This window comes from Sinohyriopsis cumingii, unplaced genomic scaffold, assembly GCF_028554795.1.
Source record: "Sinohyriopsis cumingii isolate HCF-2022 unplaced genomic scaffold, ASM2855479v2 utg000262l, whole genome shotgun sequence".
Taxonomy (NCBI): domain Eukaryota; kingdom Metazoa; phylum Mollusca; class Bivalvia; order Unionida; family Unionidae; genus Sinohyriopsis; species Sinohyriopsis cumingii.
This window is the reverse complement of record NW_028315883.1, coordinates 292,747-310,728: the sequence shown is the minus strand read 5'-3', so window position 1 is coordinate 310,728 and position 17,982 is coordinate 292,747. Positions and strand designations below refer to the sequence as shown.

At 37.9% G+C, this 17,982-nt stretch overlaps 1 protein-coding gene across 1 annotated transcript in view; it reads left to right on the top strand.

The window, feature by feature from the left end:
• The window catches only part of LOC149774377 (heat shock 70 kDa protein 12A-like), a 30,516-nt gene extending 14,808 nt beyond the window's left edge, over positions 1-15,708 (top strand). The window contains exons 2-6 of the mRNA XM_089945355.1: positions 7,223-7,557; positions 8,539-8,757; positions 10,245-10,395; positions 11,990-12,315; positions 13,131-15,708. Of these exons, the coding sequence (XP_089801481.1) occupies positions 7,246-7,557; positions 8,539-8,757; positions 10,245-10,395; positions 11,990-12,315; positions 13,131-13,877 (1,755 nt within the window). The 5' untranslated portion in view covers positions 7,223-7,245 and the 3' untranslated portion in view covers positions 13,878-15,708. The remainder of the gene's footprint in view (positions 1-7,222; positions 7,558-8,538; positions 8,758-10,244; positions 10,396-11,989; positions 12,316-13,130) is intronic.
• Positions 15,709-17,982: the final 2,274 nt, after the last annotated feature.

The window sequence follows — 17,982 nt, the reverse complement described above, 5'->3', positions numbered from 1 at the left end:
GTACACGATCTTGGGGTTTTCTAAGTCCCAGCCATCGACCGAATACGTTCCGATGGTCTTTTCGCCTCCTCCGTTGCGGGCATGCTGAATCCATTTGTCTTCCTTGTCGCACAAGTAATGTAACCAACGTAGGGCTTTGACAGAGTATTGACGCTTGACATAGTGGGTCGTTTGAGGACTGATGACAGCCACGGTGTTTTCAGGCATGAATCGTTGGCGGTACACTAAGGAACACGCTTTGGCAATGGTGCAAGCTTCTTTCAAAGGATCGACCCCTCCGTGTTCCATGAACAGTTCTCGAAATTTTCCACAGCAACGCCGTAAAATGTCCACAATACTTTAACATTTCTTCCTGAAAGTCGAAAGGGTCCGAGGCGTGAGCTTGGTACCAAGCGTAGAAAGCTTCTCGTTGTTCGGTACGCATGTTGTCAGGGTCGTAATAGTGAGCCTCAGGCAAATGGGGTAGAACAGCATGTTGATTGGCTTCCGTATTGAAAAAGTGTGGAAGTACCCTTTAGCCATTTCTGTCATTCCAAACGTTTTAGGTATTCGGCTCAAAGGCATGGCCAAGTAACTCATCGAATCTTTAAACTGTACTTGTCCCACTTGCATGAAAATGATTTTGGCTCCGTTCAAAGTGAATTTAGGACGCTCGGTGCCATGTTCCGTGTAGCATCTGAGAAGAAACTGTCCATCGTATCCGGAGAAATTGTGAGCCATCACCGTGGCATGACGATGACAATCTCCGTAACATTCGATGTCCTCTTGGCTCCACGTCTTGTCGATGGGGTGTAAGACCCATTGTGCGAAATCGGCTAGCGTGTTCGGCTCTCGAAAGATTTTTTCACGCCCTCCAGGAATTTTGCTGCAGTGAGGGCAATGACTGAAGATAGATTCTTGAATGCACTTCTCGCACTCTCGATGAGCCACGCAGAAATTAGGAATGTGAATACCGGTCTCTTGCATTCATTCGAAATCGAAAAAGATGAAATTGCCTTTCTTCTTGTGTCCATTCTCTTTCTCTGGTTGGGATTGGTATTTTTGCACGTAGCATTGGTGTTCCAAGTCCACGATGTGGTGACAAATGTGGCATTTTTTCTTTCCTGAACATACGTGTACAATCTCAGGAGTTGACAAGCACATTTCTGCTGTGAACCTTGCGTCTTCAAATGTTGTTGGTAACAGGCAGGGCTGACAAACGTGCGCAGATAAGCAGAACAATGCACTGGTTCTTGCCCTTCATTCAGACAGGGTGGAGAGGCCAAACATCCTGAGCATTTCGATCCACGATATTTGTGTTGTTCTCGATTGTTATAGCCATAGTTACATTTCTCACAATAATAAACATATTCCAGGAATCCAATGATACTGGTTATGGTATCGAAATGTTCATCGTGATGATAAAGGTGAATGTATTTTCCATCCTTAAAGTCTTTCCCTCGAAACAACAGAGGCCCACGCATTTCTTGAGGGTGCACTTTCAAAGTGTAGCGTGGAGCTAGGACATCTTGCAATGTTTGCCTTTCAGGAATGCCACAGGGTGTGTCTTTGGACAGGCCAGCTTGTTGCAACAGGAGTTCTGCTTCGTTTCGTTGTTTGGCTCGGTCCGATTTTTTAATAGTTTTCCAGGCTCTTTTCTATTTTGCCGTGTCGTTCTTGTTAGCATAGGTTCGTCCCACCACGATAGCCCTGGCTAAACACATCTGGTCTTGAGGGTTGTTAATTCGGACGAGACTCTTTTTGGTGCTGCGAAGGTCGTTCACCAATAAGATCTTTTTGCGGCCAGTCCCTTGAGGGGGAGAGACGTGGGTCATGTCCAGTGTGGCTTTTCCATCGGTGATGTCAAACTGGTCATTGGATTATTGCACGTGTTGAATCTTGTCCATGACTTTGGAAGCGGTCAATTCTGCAGGGGTGCTAAACTCGATCCAAACAGGGGATTTTAAGCCGTCGTGTTGTATGGAAAGTCTCAAGCGATCGTCTTCTTTGGGTTGACATTGTCGCTTGAGTGTGGTGAGCAAAGAATCCCACATCTCAGTGATGAACCCTTCTGCTTTCTCTAACGGTACTTCGGACTTGAAATCTTTAAACTTCACCGTGTATTTGTAAGCCGTGGTTCTAAATTTTCTAGAGGGACGCTTTTCCGTCTCTTGAATTGAGTAGTACTTTTCAGGGTTGACTAAGGGTGGTGAACTTTGTTTAGAGGGTTTGGATTCTGGTTCACTCATGTCCTCCTCAAAAGCACTGGCATGAATTTGTGCCAAGACTTCAGCCCTGGTACGAGGCGATAGATCACGTTTCTGCCTCTTACTTTCTTCTTCTTTCTTCTCAAATGAATTGGATCGTTTCATCTTGAGTGAAAAACGTCAAATGACTAAAGTTTAAACACCATGGGCTAATTTATAGTCATGGCAGACCAGCGTATATAAAAGGGTGTGTGTCTTGTCCTTTCACTATTCATTTCACTCTCAAACCGAGCACAACGATGGAAGAGACTACACAAATCGAACGTTTCATCAGAGCGTTGCCAGGGGTCATTAGAAAATTCTCTTCAGACCAGCCGACGGACTACTCTCCTTCCTTGCGAGATAAAAGTGAAGATACTTGCTATATCTGTCAGAAGAAAGGGCATTGGTCTTCAGCGTGTCCAGACCGTCAAAAAAGAAAAAAAGGGGTTAGAAAAGACAAAAGTCAAGATACCTGTTATTATTGTCAAGAAAAAGGACATTGGTCTCCAGATTGCCCAAAAAAGAAACAAGAGGAGTCAGAAGAAGAGAGGGATTCTTCAGAGGAAGAAGAAGAGGAGGAAGAAAGCAGACAGGTGAAGAAAAAGAAACAGGAGAAGAAAAGAAGAAGGGAAGAAAGTGAGGAGGAAGAGGAGGAAAAGACTGTGACGGTGAAGAAATTCAAAAAACAGAGAGACTAAACAATGAGACAGAAGCAGTCTATGAACTTTTTAAAGTTCTCTGTTGTGAATTGTGAACTGGATTGCAAATATATATTAAAAAATAAATTAGGTATAAAAAGGTAAGTGTCTTTGGGTTTTGATTTTAAAAATTAAGAACGTACACTCACACATTCATACACACGTACTGTAGGGGTAAAATGGGTTGTTTTTTTGTTTGGTTTTCTTTTTGAGTTATTGGCAATTGAAAGTCTATCTCTTTTCGAGAGATGTGGGTGGCCCTGAAAAGGGCCTTTTTTGGTGTAGGGGTGAGTTTAAGCCATCAACTTTAACTGTCTTAAGCCTTTGCCACGGCCAAGGCCTACTTCTGGACTGCCTACTGTTGATGATGATGATGATGATGATTTGGTTGAAATCACTAAGGGTGGCACGGTAGGCTTAGTCACAAGGTTGGAGTGTTTAGCTCGGGAAGATCGTATTCTGTTCGGTCGTGATAAAGAAGTCTGATACATTTATTTCAGACTTCTTAACTCCGCTAAAATGTCTAACAGTACCGTGACCGTTTGATTTTCACACCCTTGTTTCTTTGCTGCTGCTTGTTGTTGTTGTTGTTTTTTTCTTACCTCTTTTTCTTGCTGTTGTTGCTGTAGAAGAAAAGCTTGTTCCGCTTCCTTTTGCTGTTGTATAAATTTCTCCAATTCTTCTTTCTGTCTCTGTCTAAAATTCTCCACGGGTGGTAATGAAGGAGAAGGTACCGGAACAAATTCTTGCGAGGTAAGAAAATCCACAAAATCCCAAATCACCTCTTCTGAAAGTAAGTCCGGGTTCCCTTGGGTGGTCTCCACTGCTGGTGCACCCCAATTTATCGTTTTCTGAGTTTCCGTCATGTTGAATAACTGTCGCATGAATTGACTGCGCACAGGCGCTAGCGAATCTATATAGACCACGTGACGTCACAGACTGCTCTCTTCGGATTGGATGCGAGCTGACTGAATTTTGTAACGCGTGTTTGGATTGGTCAACAAACTCAATCCGTTTCAATCCTTTCTCTCCCTATAAATAAGTGCAGTTCACTGCATTCCTTCACTTGTTCTCGGCTCCTCAACATGTGGACCGATGTGCAATCTTCTACGCTTGTGTCAACGATGATGTTCAGGACGGACATACCAATGTATGTCCGATCCGAGTGGACAGTTGTCCATAGGACCGCCACAAGCCTATGGATACGTAGGGTTTACGTGGAGAGGCAAGGATGCCTCAAAAGAGTTTTAGTCTATGGACCTACCATCAGACGAAGCCTAAGACGAAGAAGATGTTGCATATGCCCTTTATGTTAAGGGCATATTAACATAAACCCAAAGGCCCTTTTCAGGGCCACCCACATCTCTCGAAAAGAGATAGACTTTCAATTGCCTACCCCTTTTTTATATTTTTTATTTTTTAAAAAAAAACAACAACAAAAAAAATCGATTTCCCCTTGTCCCTAGAATTGCTTTTTTTCTCCCATGTTCAATTTCCCCTTGTCGCTCAACAGACCCACGATTTATTCCCATGTTCAATTTCCCCTTATCGCTCAACAGACCCACGATTTATTCCCATGTTCAATTTCCCCTTGTCGCTCAACAGACCCACGATTTATTCCCATGTTCAATTTCCCCTTATCGCTCAACAGACCCACGATTTATTCCCATGTTCAATTTCCCCTTGTCGCTCAACAGACACAAAATATATTCCCATGTTAATTTCCCATTGTCGCTAAAGTGACCCAGGGGTTTTCGTAATGTTAAATTTCCCAGGCTGGTTTTTAATGCTAATTCCCATTGTCTCCAAAGTGCCCCACTTCACTACTGCTGTACCTGACTGTGCTTTTCTCGTTACTTGAATTTTAATCACTTATGAATGAGTCATCCACCGACACCCCACCCCTCATCGTTTTTTCCTCAGCAACGATATAAAACAGTACAAGGAGGAACATTTTTCGAAGCGTAACAGCTAAGTCACTTTAGAAATAATAAAGTTAAATGAGATCTGCACAAATACATGCTGACAACAACAGCTAATCCACAGTAAAAACAGAATTAAGCTTTATTGTAACGGTAAACACCCGACTGCTACAGTTGAAATCACTGTGTTCCAAATGTGTGCCAACTGGCCAAAGAACATCTCATTGACACAAAACTAACAGCTCCATTACTGACTTTTAAGAAGAAAAAAATGATAGTGCCACTTTTATCAGCATATTCTTAATTCCTTAACAGTGTAATCACCATAAAACCTGAATAAAATTTGGAACCTTGCTGAGGTAACTTTTATTAGGCACGTTGATCAGGAATGAAAGGGATGGGCAGTGCTTATGGTTTGCGAGATTGACAAAAACTGACCCAGAAGGAATCAATGTCCAACATCAGTTTACGCATTTATGGGAGCTCTTGTTGAATAATACATAAAGACTATGTTGACTTTGATACGTCCCCTTTGTTCGTCGTTGATTTACCCTTTTAAATAATATTTTTTCAATAGTGTTATGAAATAGAAATGTGAATATTCCGAATAGAAATACCAATAATTGGAGCAATGTGACTATCCGGAGTAGAAATACCAATGATAGGAGCAATGTGACTATTCAGAATAGAAATACATATGATGGGTGCAATGTGACTATTCAAAATAAAAAATACCATTTGTGTGTGTGTGTGTGTGTGTCTGTGTGTGTGTGTGATTTGGATATTAAGCGTAGCTTTAACAATGTTTCAGTCTATCGCTATGCTGTCTTCAGTGTGGCAGCTTGAAGTGATGTCTAACACTGGGGAATCATGCCTCAGACATGTATCATGATGTACCACCCAGTCACATTATCCTGACACCAGTTCGACCAGTCCTAACACTAACCTCTTTTGGCTGAGTGCTTAGCGAGGTAGCTGTTAGTACCATTTTATAAGTCTTTGGTCTGATTCGGCCGAACTTTGAACTCATTCTATAAGTCTTTGGTCTGATTCGGCCGAGGTTTGAACTCGCTACCTACCGGATCCTAGGCGGATGCTCTAACCACTAGGCCACTGGAACGGTCAATGCCAGTGATGAGAGCAATTTGACTATTCAGAATAGAAATACCAATGTTGAGAGCAATGTTACTATAGCAATATCTATTTGTATAGTTTCATTTGTAAAACTATTATTAAAGAATCTAATCAAATAAGATATATTACTACTCTTTTAATTTGGCTACAGCTTTGATACACCATGCTTTTTCATGTTTTGTTTGTCTGTGTGTGTATCTCTCTCTCTCTCTCTCTCTCTCTCTCTCTCTCTATATATATATATATATATATATATATATATATATATATATATATGCGACTCTATCGTCATGAACTAAGTAACAGAATGATACCTTAAAAATACTGTCATTGTGAAAGTTATTCAATGTTTAAGAGGAAATTACAGTATTTTGAATTAAACTCAAAAATAATTGAAAACTTTCTCTCACAAATCCTAAAGAATAGGATGTTCCGAATGAACTCCATATCCTTGATTGTACCGATATGCCAAAAGTACTTATGTATCACAATGGTATTCCCCACAGTTCCTTTGAGCAAATTCACAATAATCCCAGAATAATATTTTAGTCTAATGAGCACTGTTTATTTCCATTGAGTAATTGAAACAAATGTTTCCTCTCAAATTATATATAAACACATTATTAAACACCTCTGAAGTCTGATATCAGCACAAAAACATAGGAAATAAAATTCCGAAATAGGAATGAATGTGAAATAATAATGAAATAATTGCTCAGTTTATACCTTATATACATTTCCAAGAGTCCAATATGTCGCAATATACCCCACGTGACTGACATTACTACTCAATCTATTTTTTCTTAATACCTACTCAGGTACACAACAAACCACTTAAGTTTAACTATTTTCTCTGTGAAATTTTATCTTCATCTCCTTTTTGACTTTAGACAACACCCATATCCTCAAGATTAGAGTGTTATAGAACATATGCATTACATCTGTATTAATCTTATACCGAACTTCTTGTGAGAACATTGTCATGAGAACTCACACCCACTTACATCTAACAGGCACTGATACAATTAATTTTCTGGTAACTATGGAACTCCTAGTTCGCATATTATTAAGAGCTTATCAGATAAAGCATTGTTTTTCAGTGGCTAGAAAACAGATATAGCCAAGTTGTCTTATAATGTTCTTCTGAAAAATGTATACTAAATTTTTCCTGCTGCCAAAATTATCACAAAACCTTTCTACTATAGGAAATTGTCCTTTCGTTTTCTACATTATTGTTTAGGAAGGCAAAGATAACCGGATAGAATGGCAGGTATTGACCAAAGTCGGATGCTAGTGGCAGCCATAGATTTTGGAACTACTTTTTCGGGATATGCCTTCTCCTTCCGTAGCGATTTTCAGAAAGATCCTCTCAAAATCCACGCCAATCAATGGACAACAGGTTCAGGCTCAAACGTGTCATTAAAAACATCCACTTGCGTCCTGTTCAAACCGAATAAAGAGTTCCACTCCTTTGGATTTGATGCGGAGGACAAATACAGTGAACTGGCCCTGGAGGAGCAGCACAGCGATTGGTACTACTTTCGCAGATTCAAGATGATGTTATATGATAAACAGGTCTCTCTCTCTCTCTCTCTCTCTCTCTCTCTCTCTCTCTCTCTCTCTCTCTCACACACACACACACACACACACACATACAGCTATATGATTTTTTTACCTATGTTCAAATGCATCCAACGCCGAAGTTGCTTTATATATTATTCAGAACATAATGCGATCTTCTGAATTCATCGATGACACGAGTAACACACGATTGTTGTTATTGTTATAGGATGTAACGCCATTTTTCAGCACAAGATGAGCTATACATGACGGCCAGTATAAATGGCGGAGGAAGAACCCGGGAAAACCCTGGGAAGGACCACCGACCCTCGAGAAGCTACTGGCACTCTTTCTCACGTACCCACATTGGCCGAGCTCGAGACTTGAACCCACGAAGACAGAGGTGAGATGGCAGTGATCCGTAACGGTGAGCTTTTTAAACCACTCGGCACTCGGGGCCCCAACACGATTGTATTTCATCCGTTAAATTAAAAGCTTGCTGATAACAATTGTATGATACAAGAAACATATGACAAAGTCTGACGACGAAGATGATGATGATGATGATCATCATCATCATGATCATGATGATGACTAGGGTAATGGAAAGAGAAGCAAGAGGGATATTAAATTTAAATTCGTGTTTAAAACACTTTTTTTTTAATTTGCAAATCTGTTGGGCATATTATGTTTTCATCGAATGTGGTGAGTATTCACACAATGTCAAAAATCTTGCAGACTTAGATTTTTTTTTTTTTGTGTGTCTAATAATAGCTATTAAAATCATACATGCTAGAGGTTGTACTTCTGTCTAATTGTCCGTGGCCAATCAAGTAATACGTTATGAATGATAAGAAACCTCTATATTATATTGTTTAAAGTTATTTTTATAATATTGTTCTTGTCGCCATAAGTTCGTGACGAGGAGCGGCCAAAAATACATAGGGAGCCATGTACTTGAAGATCATTTTTTGAAACGTCTCATGTGCCTTGTAGGAACTGTCTCGAGATATTGAGATTGAGGATGCCGACGGGAAAATGATGCGGGCCATGGATGTGTTCTCTGCTTCAATCCGGTTCCTCCGGGAACATATGTTGCGGGCTGGAGAGGATAAGATGTACGGCTTGAATAGCGAGGAGATCCACTGGGTCCTCACCGTGCCGGCCATCTGGAGCGATGCAGCTAAGCAATTCATGAGAGAAGCCGCAGTCCAGGTATACTACTTGATGGTTTTCGTTAATTCCCCTTATATCTATTACATTATAATTATTTATGCTTGACATTTCGCGAGGCTAATAGAGTACTGGTCAGACAACCTATGCTCGGGATAGTCTTTTAAAAGGCTTTTGTCCGTTCCTTTTGTTTTTCCATCACTTGCCACCGGGGTTGTTCATCGACTGAAACATTTCTGTTTCAGATCTACCAATCATTGATGCTAGCATTGTAATATGCCTATCTACTATGCTCCGTATACTAATTAGCATATTAACGTCTTTACAATTGAAGCGTTCTTATTTGGAAAATAAGATACATAGTTCAACCAAAATGCCGAATCACAAATGGAAAAATATTAAAATATTTGCAGCTTGGGACGAAGTTGAGGGAAGATTAATTTGTGCATGTTAAATATGTAGAAATATCCAGGTGTCATTGAGAACCCAGCGAAAACGGCGGCACAGAAGTAATTGCATAATAACTCTCAGATGGCTTTCAGTCTAAAGTGCCAGTAGAGCACTAAGATATCCTATAAACGTTTTTTGTTAGAGTTTTGTAGTTCGGTCAACTAAAGCAAGCTAAATGCTAAAATGGCATTTTATAATTGCATTTCTAACCTTTTATGCCATAATAAGACTTTAGTATTCTCACCATGCCGATTGTTTGCACCCAACTACCGACTATAAAAACAGAAGACACCAAGGATATAAAAAATGCACAAAAATTGATTTATACATTTCCAACCTGATTTTCGCCAGGTGTCCCAAACGCTGTCAACTTATCGGCGATTCCAGTCAAACACGGTTTTCTTTAGCAACACGGTCGCCATATTTGCTTGGTCCAGTTTATGTTTTAAATTAGCAAATGCGATATAGTTCACTGTCTTTGAAAAACTCAACAATTCCGAACATTTCGGACTTACATATCTTTGAAGGCAATTATGCAAGAATTTTTTCCTGTTTATCTGTTCAGTTTATTTGGAAATATATAAAATTATACATTGTAAATATTGGACGCAGGCGACTCGTTTTTTTATACTGAAATATACTAATTTATAATCCAGAAAGGAAGACCGAACAGTCTTACTGCTTGTTTACACCGGGATCTTCCGTTTCCTCTGAAACGCCAACAATTCAACATTGTTAGGGATCCCTTGGCGAATACTATAATTGATACTAACCATGTCTTTAGGCTGAGTATGAAAAATCGGGTTTACCCCTTTGTGATTGGTTTAGTTTGGCTTGGTGTTTAAGACACACCGACAAATAGTGCCGAGGCAATTTGATAAAAGTGCCTTGATCACGATAGCCGACCAAGGTTGATCATATCGCACGGATCGAACTTGTCATGGGTCCAGCACGTTAACCACTGAGCAACCGCGGTTTCACCTTTAAGTGAAGCTGAGGAGCATACATTTAAACATTTTGGAAATATTCTTACAATTTTAGTATAAATTACACATTTTCTAAACTTTTAAATGCAATAGGCTGGTATCAATGGTGGCAACCTGTCAATTGCTCTTGAACCAGAAGCTGCGTCATTTTATTGCAAGCATCTACCAGTTGAGAGGATCTCCGGTGAAGGGGCTGTTACTTGTTTCCGACCGGCTTCAAGATACCTAATTCTAGATGCAGGAGGTAAATCTACTCCTTATGGCCATTTAATTACATGCCGTACTATTGCCCTTGTCTTGTGCAATATGAGTGCTACTTAATCAATATTTGGTAGTAAAATATTATTCGTAAAGCAATACTTACAGTTTATTGGTAGAAAATATATTTCATGCTTTCATATCAGTTTTGGTTTTAAATTAAAACGATTTGAACATTGTTTTCACAAGTCCACTCAAGCAAAATAAAGCAGATAAACAGACAAGAGGAGTTCGTCTTTAAATGTAAACCGTACACTGAAATCATTTAATTTTTCAAAGTTAAAGTTCTTGATACGACAAGTGCTATTCGTGAACTGTCCATACTCCTGTTAGTAATTGTTGATTTTTCATAACCTTTAACAAAGTAACAGAAAGGAGCTAAAAACCAACAAGTTTTGTAAAAGTCAAGATATAATTTTTAAAGATTTTCTTCTTCCTAGAATACATAGCGAGCATTTTAAAAGAACTTATATTATTATGAATTTAATACCAAATGGTCCTAAAAGTTCTATCACAATTCCAACAGTATAGAGTATTCCGAATGAACGATTGCGCAGTGGTGTTACGAACGAATGTTATTTATTATTGTTCTGATTTGCCAATAGCCTGGAATATTGCTGAAATGCTAACAGTTGTATTGTATCATAGTGATATAATTCAAATGTCCTTGAATGAATTTGCAAAAATTACAAAATAGTGATTAATTCCAAAAATATGATTGAGCACTTTCTAATTCTAGTAAATAATTTAAATAAATAAATCCCCTCAAATACTAACTGAAACACAACTTAAATTGAATCCACTAAGATTCTTCAAACCTATATACAATCACCTGACTTATGACAGAAAAAAATGACGTTCACTTAGGTCATTTACAATGAAAGTTTCCATTCAACTGCAAAGAAATGCATTTTTATAAAATTTTAAGATTATAATCAAGGCTGTATCTAGAACTGAAACCTAGTAAGCATGTTTATAATATATGCTATTAGGTATGCAGGCCCAAACTTCTACCATCAATTATGGACAAAGATCAGTTACACAATACAAATCAGATATACATAGCAGATAATCATGCACAATAGCCAACACATAATACAAATTAAATATACATAAATCTCGTGTCATCGATACATGTCATTTCATATCCTTGTCGAACTATTGTTTTCAAAAGATACCATTAGAAAAACATCTACCCATATGCTGCTGTTGACGATTAATCTCTCACTGACTATAAATATATTCTCATGGGATTCGATCGACAAGGAAATATATGCTGTATATTTTTAAATGTATGACCTTACAAGTCTAATCTTATATACTGAATTCACTTTTTTAAGTAATTTTATATAGCTAACGCTGCAGTTTGCATACGTAATCGGGGGAGTTGTATTGGGTAAAAAGAACCTGTAGATTTCAATCGAACAACAGTTAAAGCTTCTTTTTCTAAACACAATTTGCGCTCACTGAATCGAAATTACATTTCGCTTTTGCTTTTCTTTGAGATATTCAGTTATTTTCTGTTAGCGTTATTCTCAATATAAAATGACTTAAGACTTGCGACTGGATTCATTTTACAGGTGGCACTATTGACATCACAGTACATGAAGTCCATGCGGATGGCCGTCTGAAAGAGCTGTACAAGGCCAACGGTGGGCACTGGGGAGGAACTAAGGTTGATGAAGCCTTTCAGCAGCTGTTGGTGAACATCGCTGGTGTGGACGTCATGGATGCTTTTTACTCGAAACATAGAGACGATTACCTTGACCTTTTTCGTGAGTTTGAACTGAAGAAAAGAGCCATTACCCCTGACATGGATCAGAGAATCACAATCAAGCTTCCATTATCACTTCATGACGAGTTTGTTCACCACCGCGGAGAAGATTTCCGTAAGAGTATGTTGATGGTAAGACAACGTGCTTAACTTTGTATTTCCATCCGTACATTTTGGGGGTACAAGTCTGGGAATATTGTAAAGCTTTCCTCTCTGTCTGCCTGTCTTTGCCTAACCACATTTCCGTCTAGACTGCTGAGAGGAAGTTCATGCAAGTATGTAGTTATCTCTTAATGTCACCATTTACAAGAGGGTTGTCATCCTTGGTTCTCACCCCACGGTTTCCCAAGGAAAGGGACAAAAGTATGTTTTTCACTAGTTTCAATTACAATGAATCATTTCTCAAAAGTTTTTGACCAAACGTTATACATGCAGTCATTGTAGGATGATGGGTGATATGTATGATGCAATTTGCATTCCTGGTTTCTTTGTCTTTGGGTGGGATAGACTACCAGGTGAGAATGATAAGGTTCGTTGGATAAGAGTATAATATTTTATAGAAAGCGTGGGAATTTGCGATGACGAACCATTGAATTGGTTTTATTTTCTGTGTTCCGCTGGTTGGTTGGCTGGTTGGTTGGCAGCTTCTTTATCGCCCAAGACGAAACTCATTATTTATTCCTTCCTGTCGAAAAGGAAAGGAAATATTACAACTTGAAATTATATCAGCTAATTAAATCACTTCCAATGCCATAGATAATGAAAATTGTTATTAAAATCTAGCCAAGGGTGTTATATTCAATCGTATGAAATAGGTAGATATATGATATGACATTATCATATGGTATTTGTGAGAGTACTAACATTTTGTTTTAATAAATACCAAAGAATTTTGCATATCTGTAGTAAAGAGAGTAAAATATATCATTTTTTTCTTATTTCATTAGCGTCAAGAGCTTAGCGGGAAGCTTACATTTGCTGGCGACAAACTTCGCCTCGATCCAGAGATTATGAAGGATCTTTTTCGCGATACATGTTCAAGTATTGTCGGTCATCTTCGAGAAATATTTGGCGAGCGATCTGTACGAGGGACAGACACCATACTAATGGTAGGGGGATTTTCAGAGTCTCCTATGTTGCGGCAGGCCATTAAAGACAACTTTCCAGACAAGAAAGTAGTGATTCCAAACGAAGCAGGTCTGTCGGTACTGAAGGGAGCCGTCATCTTCGGGCACAATCCTGCCATTGTTATGCAGAGAGTCAGCAGATTTACCTACGGGGTGGAGATATACACAACATTCTTGCCGAATGTACACGAAGAGAGCAGAAGAGAAGAACGTTACGGAGATAGCGTATGTTTGGTTTTCGACAAGCATGTAGAAATTGGCCAAGCCATACCATCGAGTGGAATGTTTGAAGAACGCAGATATTATCCTCTGAGCAGTACTACTACTATGTCGAAAATGGCTATCTACACGTCCACAGACAATAATCCGTTGTACACCGACGACAGGGGGTGCGAAAAGCTTGGAGAACTTATTGTTGAATACGAGGATCTCACAGGTGGAAAGAACAGGCCGATTCTTGCCAAGATGATATTTGGTGGGACCGAGCTTGGACTTGAGGTTGTGGAAGAGAAGACAGGCAAACAAACACGAGCTGCTTTTAACTTCCTAGGTGAAACGAATGCATAACTATGTACAGAAGTGACATCATGTATATGACTTTTGATTTTCATGGCAAACTGGAAATCACTTTTTCTTTTTGTCATTTAAGATGGTGTGTCCGTGTCCGTGTGTTTGTATATTTTATTACGTAGCTTAAAATTTGTAGTAGTGTCGCTACGATGTATGTGACGTCTAACATCGGGACATCATACTGCAAACATATTGCATCATGTCCCACCTAATCATATTATTCTTAAACGGGACATCATACTGCAAACATATTGCATCATGTCCCACCCAATCATATTACTCTTAAACGGGACATCATACTGCAAACATATTGCATCATGTCCCACCCAATCATATTATTCTTAAACGAGGCCGACCAGTCCTATACTAACCTGTTAATGCTGAGCGCCAAGCGAGGCATCTGCGAGTGCCATTTTTATAAGTCTTTGATATATCTCGGCCGGGGTTCGAACCCGTGATCTTGCCACATCCGAGACGGGCGCTCTAACCACTTAGGCCACTGGAGCGGTGCAATTTAAAATGTAGTTGATATGAGTATTCGTATTTGATCCGGTGCACAGAGACAGCAATTTTTAAGAGGCACAATTATGCGAGCCTTTCTTTCAGCACAGCTCATTAGCTTTTCTATCAGTTTCTATGTACCTATAGAAATATGACTAATTTTTCGTCATTATAAGGAAAACAATGTAAAGTAATATGCACCATAGACCAGATGAGCTACCGACAAATGTGACTCTCTTTATCGTTAATCGTATTGGACACATAACCAACTAATCTATATAAATAATACGATTATGAACTGCTAATAAGTTAATATTTTACATCATTTTAACATCTTGTACTAGAATATGAGAAAGCCATATTTTCTTATCCCACACATTATAAAATAAATGTTTTTGTTAATTATGCAAAATATGTATATTCTATAGGGTATGTACCCGTTACTGAGTAGCGTCAGCCATTGAGTTCTGAATTAGTAATAATGTATTCCAGACAACTTTGCAATATTATACATTTGAAACACACACACACACACACACACACACATATATATATATATATATATATATATATATATATATATATATATATATATATATATATATATATATATATATATATATATATACTTTTACTTGTTCTTCACAACAACATTATTACTCATTGGGATTGTCCCTTTACCGAGTATGTGAGAAAGGATAGTAGTCATGTAAGTTCTAGAAAAATGTATCATTATAGCTACTGCTGACTATATATTTGCCATATTTTATAGAAGTATATGTTCACGCTATCTGTAATTGAAGGGCCCATTTTATATTTGCTTTTGATTACAATTATACACCGGTAAAAATACCACCCATGAAACACGCAAGAAAACCAGTCCATGTGAGAAACATATGAGAAACATACGTTATATGTTCATGAATGAGGCAGGCACATGCCGGTGTACCACAGGAGACAAATGCGTTGAAACCAAATGAGAAACATAAGTAAAATACTTGTAAAGGCTCATGTATGAACCGCACGAGACACATGCGAGACACCTTCAAACCCGCATAAGAAACATTTGAACTTCATAAGACACTTGTGAACCGCATAAGACGCATGAACTTTATAATACATCTGCGAACGGCATGGTACATATGTGTAATTGTTCAATGCAGACTCATATATGATGAGCTCGTAAAAAAATGATCTTTTCAAATCGGGTGTTATTTATCTAACTTCCAGCCTTCTGTTTTATTTATAAAGTAACTCTACTAGGAATATTGCAAGCTTGAAATAGTCTTCTTTAAGGCACAAATACAATAAATATGACAAAAATAAATGTGTTGGTTTTCACTTGAATTTATCTACTGAATCCTAAATCCTGTTTTATTTTTCCATCGGATTCTCCAATTTGTCCTTTGTCGAGTGAAACAAAACTATTAAGGCAAACTTGCCCTTTCAGATGCATTACAGAATGACTTTCAAGAAATTGTTTACAATTTGTAAAATTATTTAATCCATTTTCACTCAGTGGGGTTTCGACTGTCCGATAAAACAGTCCTTTATCAAACAAAATCGTCAGCACAGCATAATGGAAAAATCAAACTCGTATTGCTAATTGCTTTATCTGTTTATACTAATAGAAAGCATAGCTTTACCTAGGGACAAATTTCGACTGAAACGAAAGCCCGTATCAGTGCAATATATTGTGTAACAATGAGCTCTGCTATTACTGTTCCAGACAAAATGCTTTCAGTGTGATAAATAACTGGTCTGCCATCAAACAAGGATATTCAAGAAGTCGTAAAACTAAAACTTCCATCTTTTTTTGTTGTCAGTTCAGTTGTCTGCCGAATTGCCGAAATATTTAACAGTGGGTTTATGTGCCTTCGTCACGGGAGTTGTATTTATGCACGTATACAAAAAGACACGGATATAGATAATACAGAGACACAGGCACAAGTATCGGCAGTTTTCGGTTTTTCCATACAAATGAAAGTTGCATTACATTCGATAATCTTCTTGAAAATAGAAATATATTTTACAAATTTAACTGATAACTGAAATGGTAAACTATATATTTCATTGCACACAAAAATTGATTTTTAAATATCAACATATTTTCACCGAACTGAAGAGATTAATTTTACATGTTCAAAATAATCAAACAAGGACTGTTGTAATATAGGGCCTTGGAATGTACATGACACAATTCGAATGGAAAATGAATGCTGATAATGACAACGAAGAAAGAATATGTGTTAAATGTTTGCAACAGAGCTCTAAAGTTCCCGAGCAAAGGATGACATGGAAAAGTTAATGCTTCTCAGTGAGAGTGATCTCTGGAAGACAATAGCACTTTATAAACACAATTGGAACAGGTACATTAAAAGTGTAATGATGAAAATCCAACAACACCGTCTTAAGATTTACTATGCAACTATAAATTTGAGCTTAAAATTGTGACATAAACATCAAGGTAATAAGTTGTAATACACTGTCAGAGATACAAAAAAGAATGATTTAGTTGATTTACCCAAATAAGTAAAAAAGGAAAACAACAATATAAATGGGAATAAAAACACGATACAAGTTATGACAGCAAATTTTATATAGTACATTTGTGAGTGATGAGATCTAAACGATAAAATATATCGTATTTACCAATCTTAACAAGTTGTGAATTATGGAATTTTTAGATTCTTCGTTACTGATCTTTCTACCAAAATTGTATAATTCACATTTCACCTTGTCTGTTTTTCGCACAAAATATTGCCAAAACTCAATGTAAGTAAACATACACTTCTCTGCGTGTCCATCATGATGAAAACGTGTCAAAGCTTGTACAAGATGTAATATATGTAAATTCCGGACATTGTCAAAACAACTACTGCTCTCTGTGATACACCTACCTTTTTTTGCAAATGTTTGTCATTTTTATGCTCACAAATGCTAACTAAATTTGATTCACCCGTAATAGAAATAGACAAATTGAAAGTTCTCCACTTGCTCCATAAATAAAATATTTGTAAAAGATCCGCAGACCATATTTTAAAAACTACGAATTTCTTTTATAGGTAAGTTGGGTATTTTAGATGATTTTTGTTATGGAATGTCTCTTCTCGTTGACATCATTGCTGCAGCAGGGAACGAGATCGACGGATGGATGGTTCAGAAGCTTTACTTCTTTTAATTTTGTTTAAGATCGTTTTCCGGACTTCAGCACTTGTGGCAATTACCAAACTCATTTAAGTTCAAATGCTGCAGCCGTAGGTAGTGCCCCTTAATTATTTGTTTATAGTTGCCTTGTAACTATTAAGATTATCTCGTTCATAGTACAAACCATCAAGTTTCATTAAAATAACCAGTTAGGCACTAACTGAATATTGAGTAATGCTACTAGGAACGTGGGGTCATTTATAACCATGCATTGAATCTTGACATGACTCCTTAGTCTTTATTTCTTTTTCTGGATATTTTAAACATTTTCTATACAAGATTTCAGCGGCAAAGTACTTAGACTCTCTCTCTCTCTCTCTCTCTCTCTCTCTCTCTCTCTCTTTCTCTCTCTCTCTCTCTCTCTCTCTCTCACATACACACACATACATACATT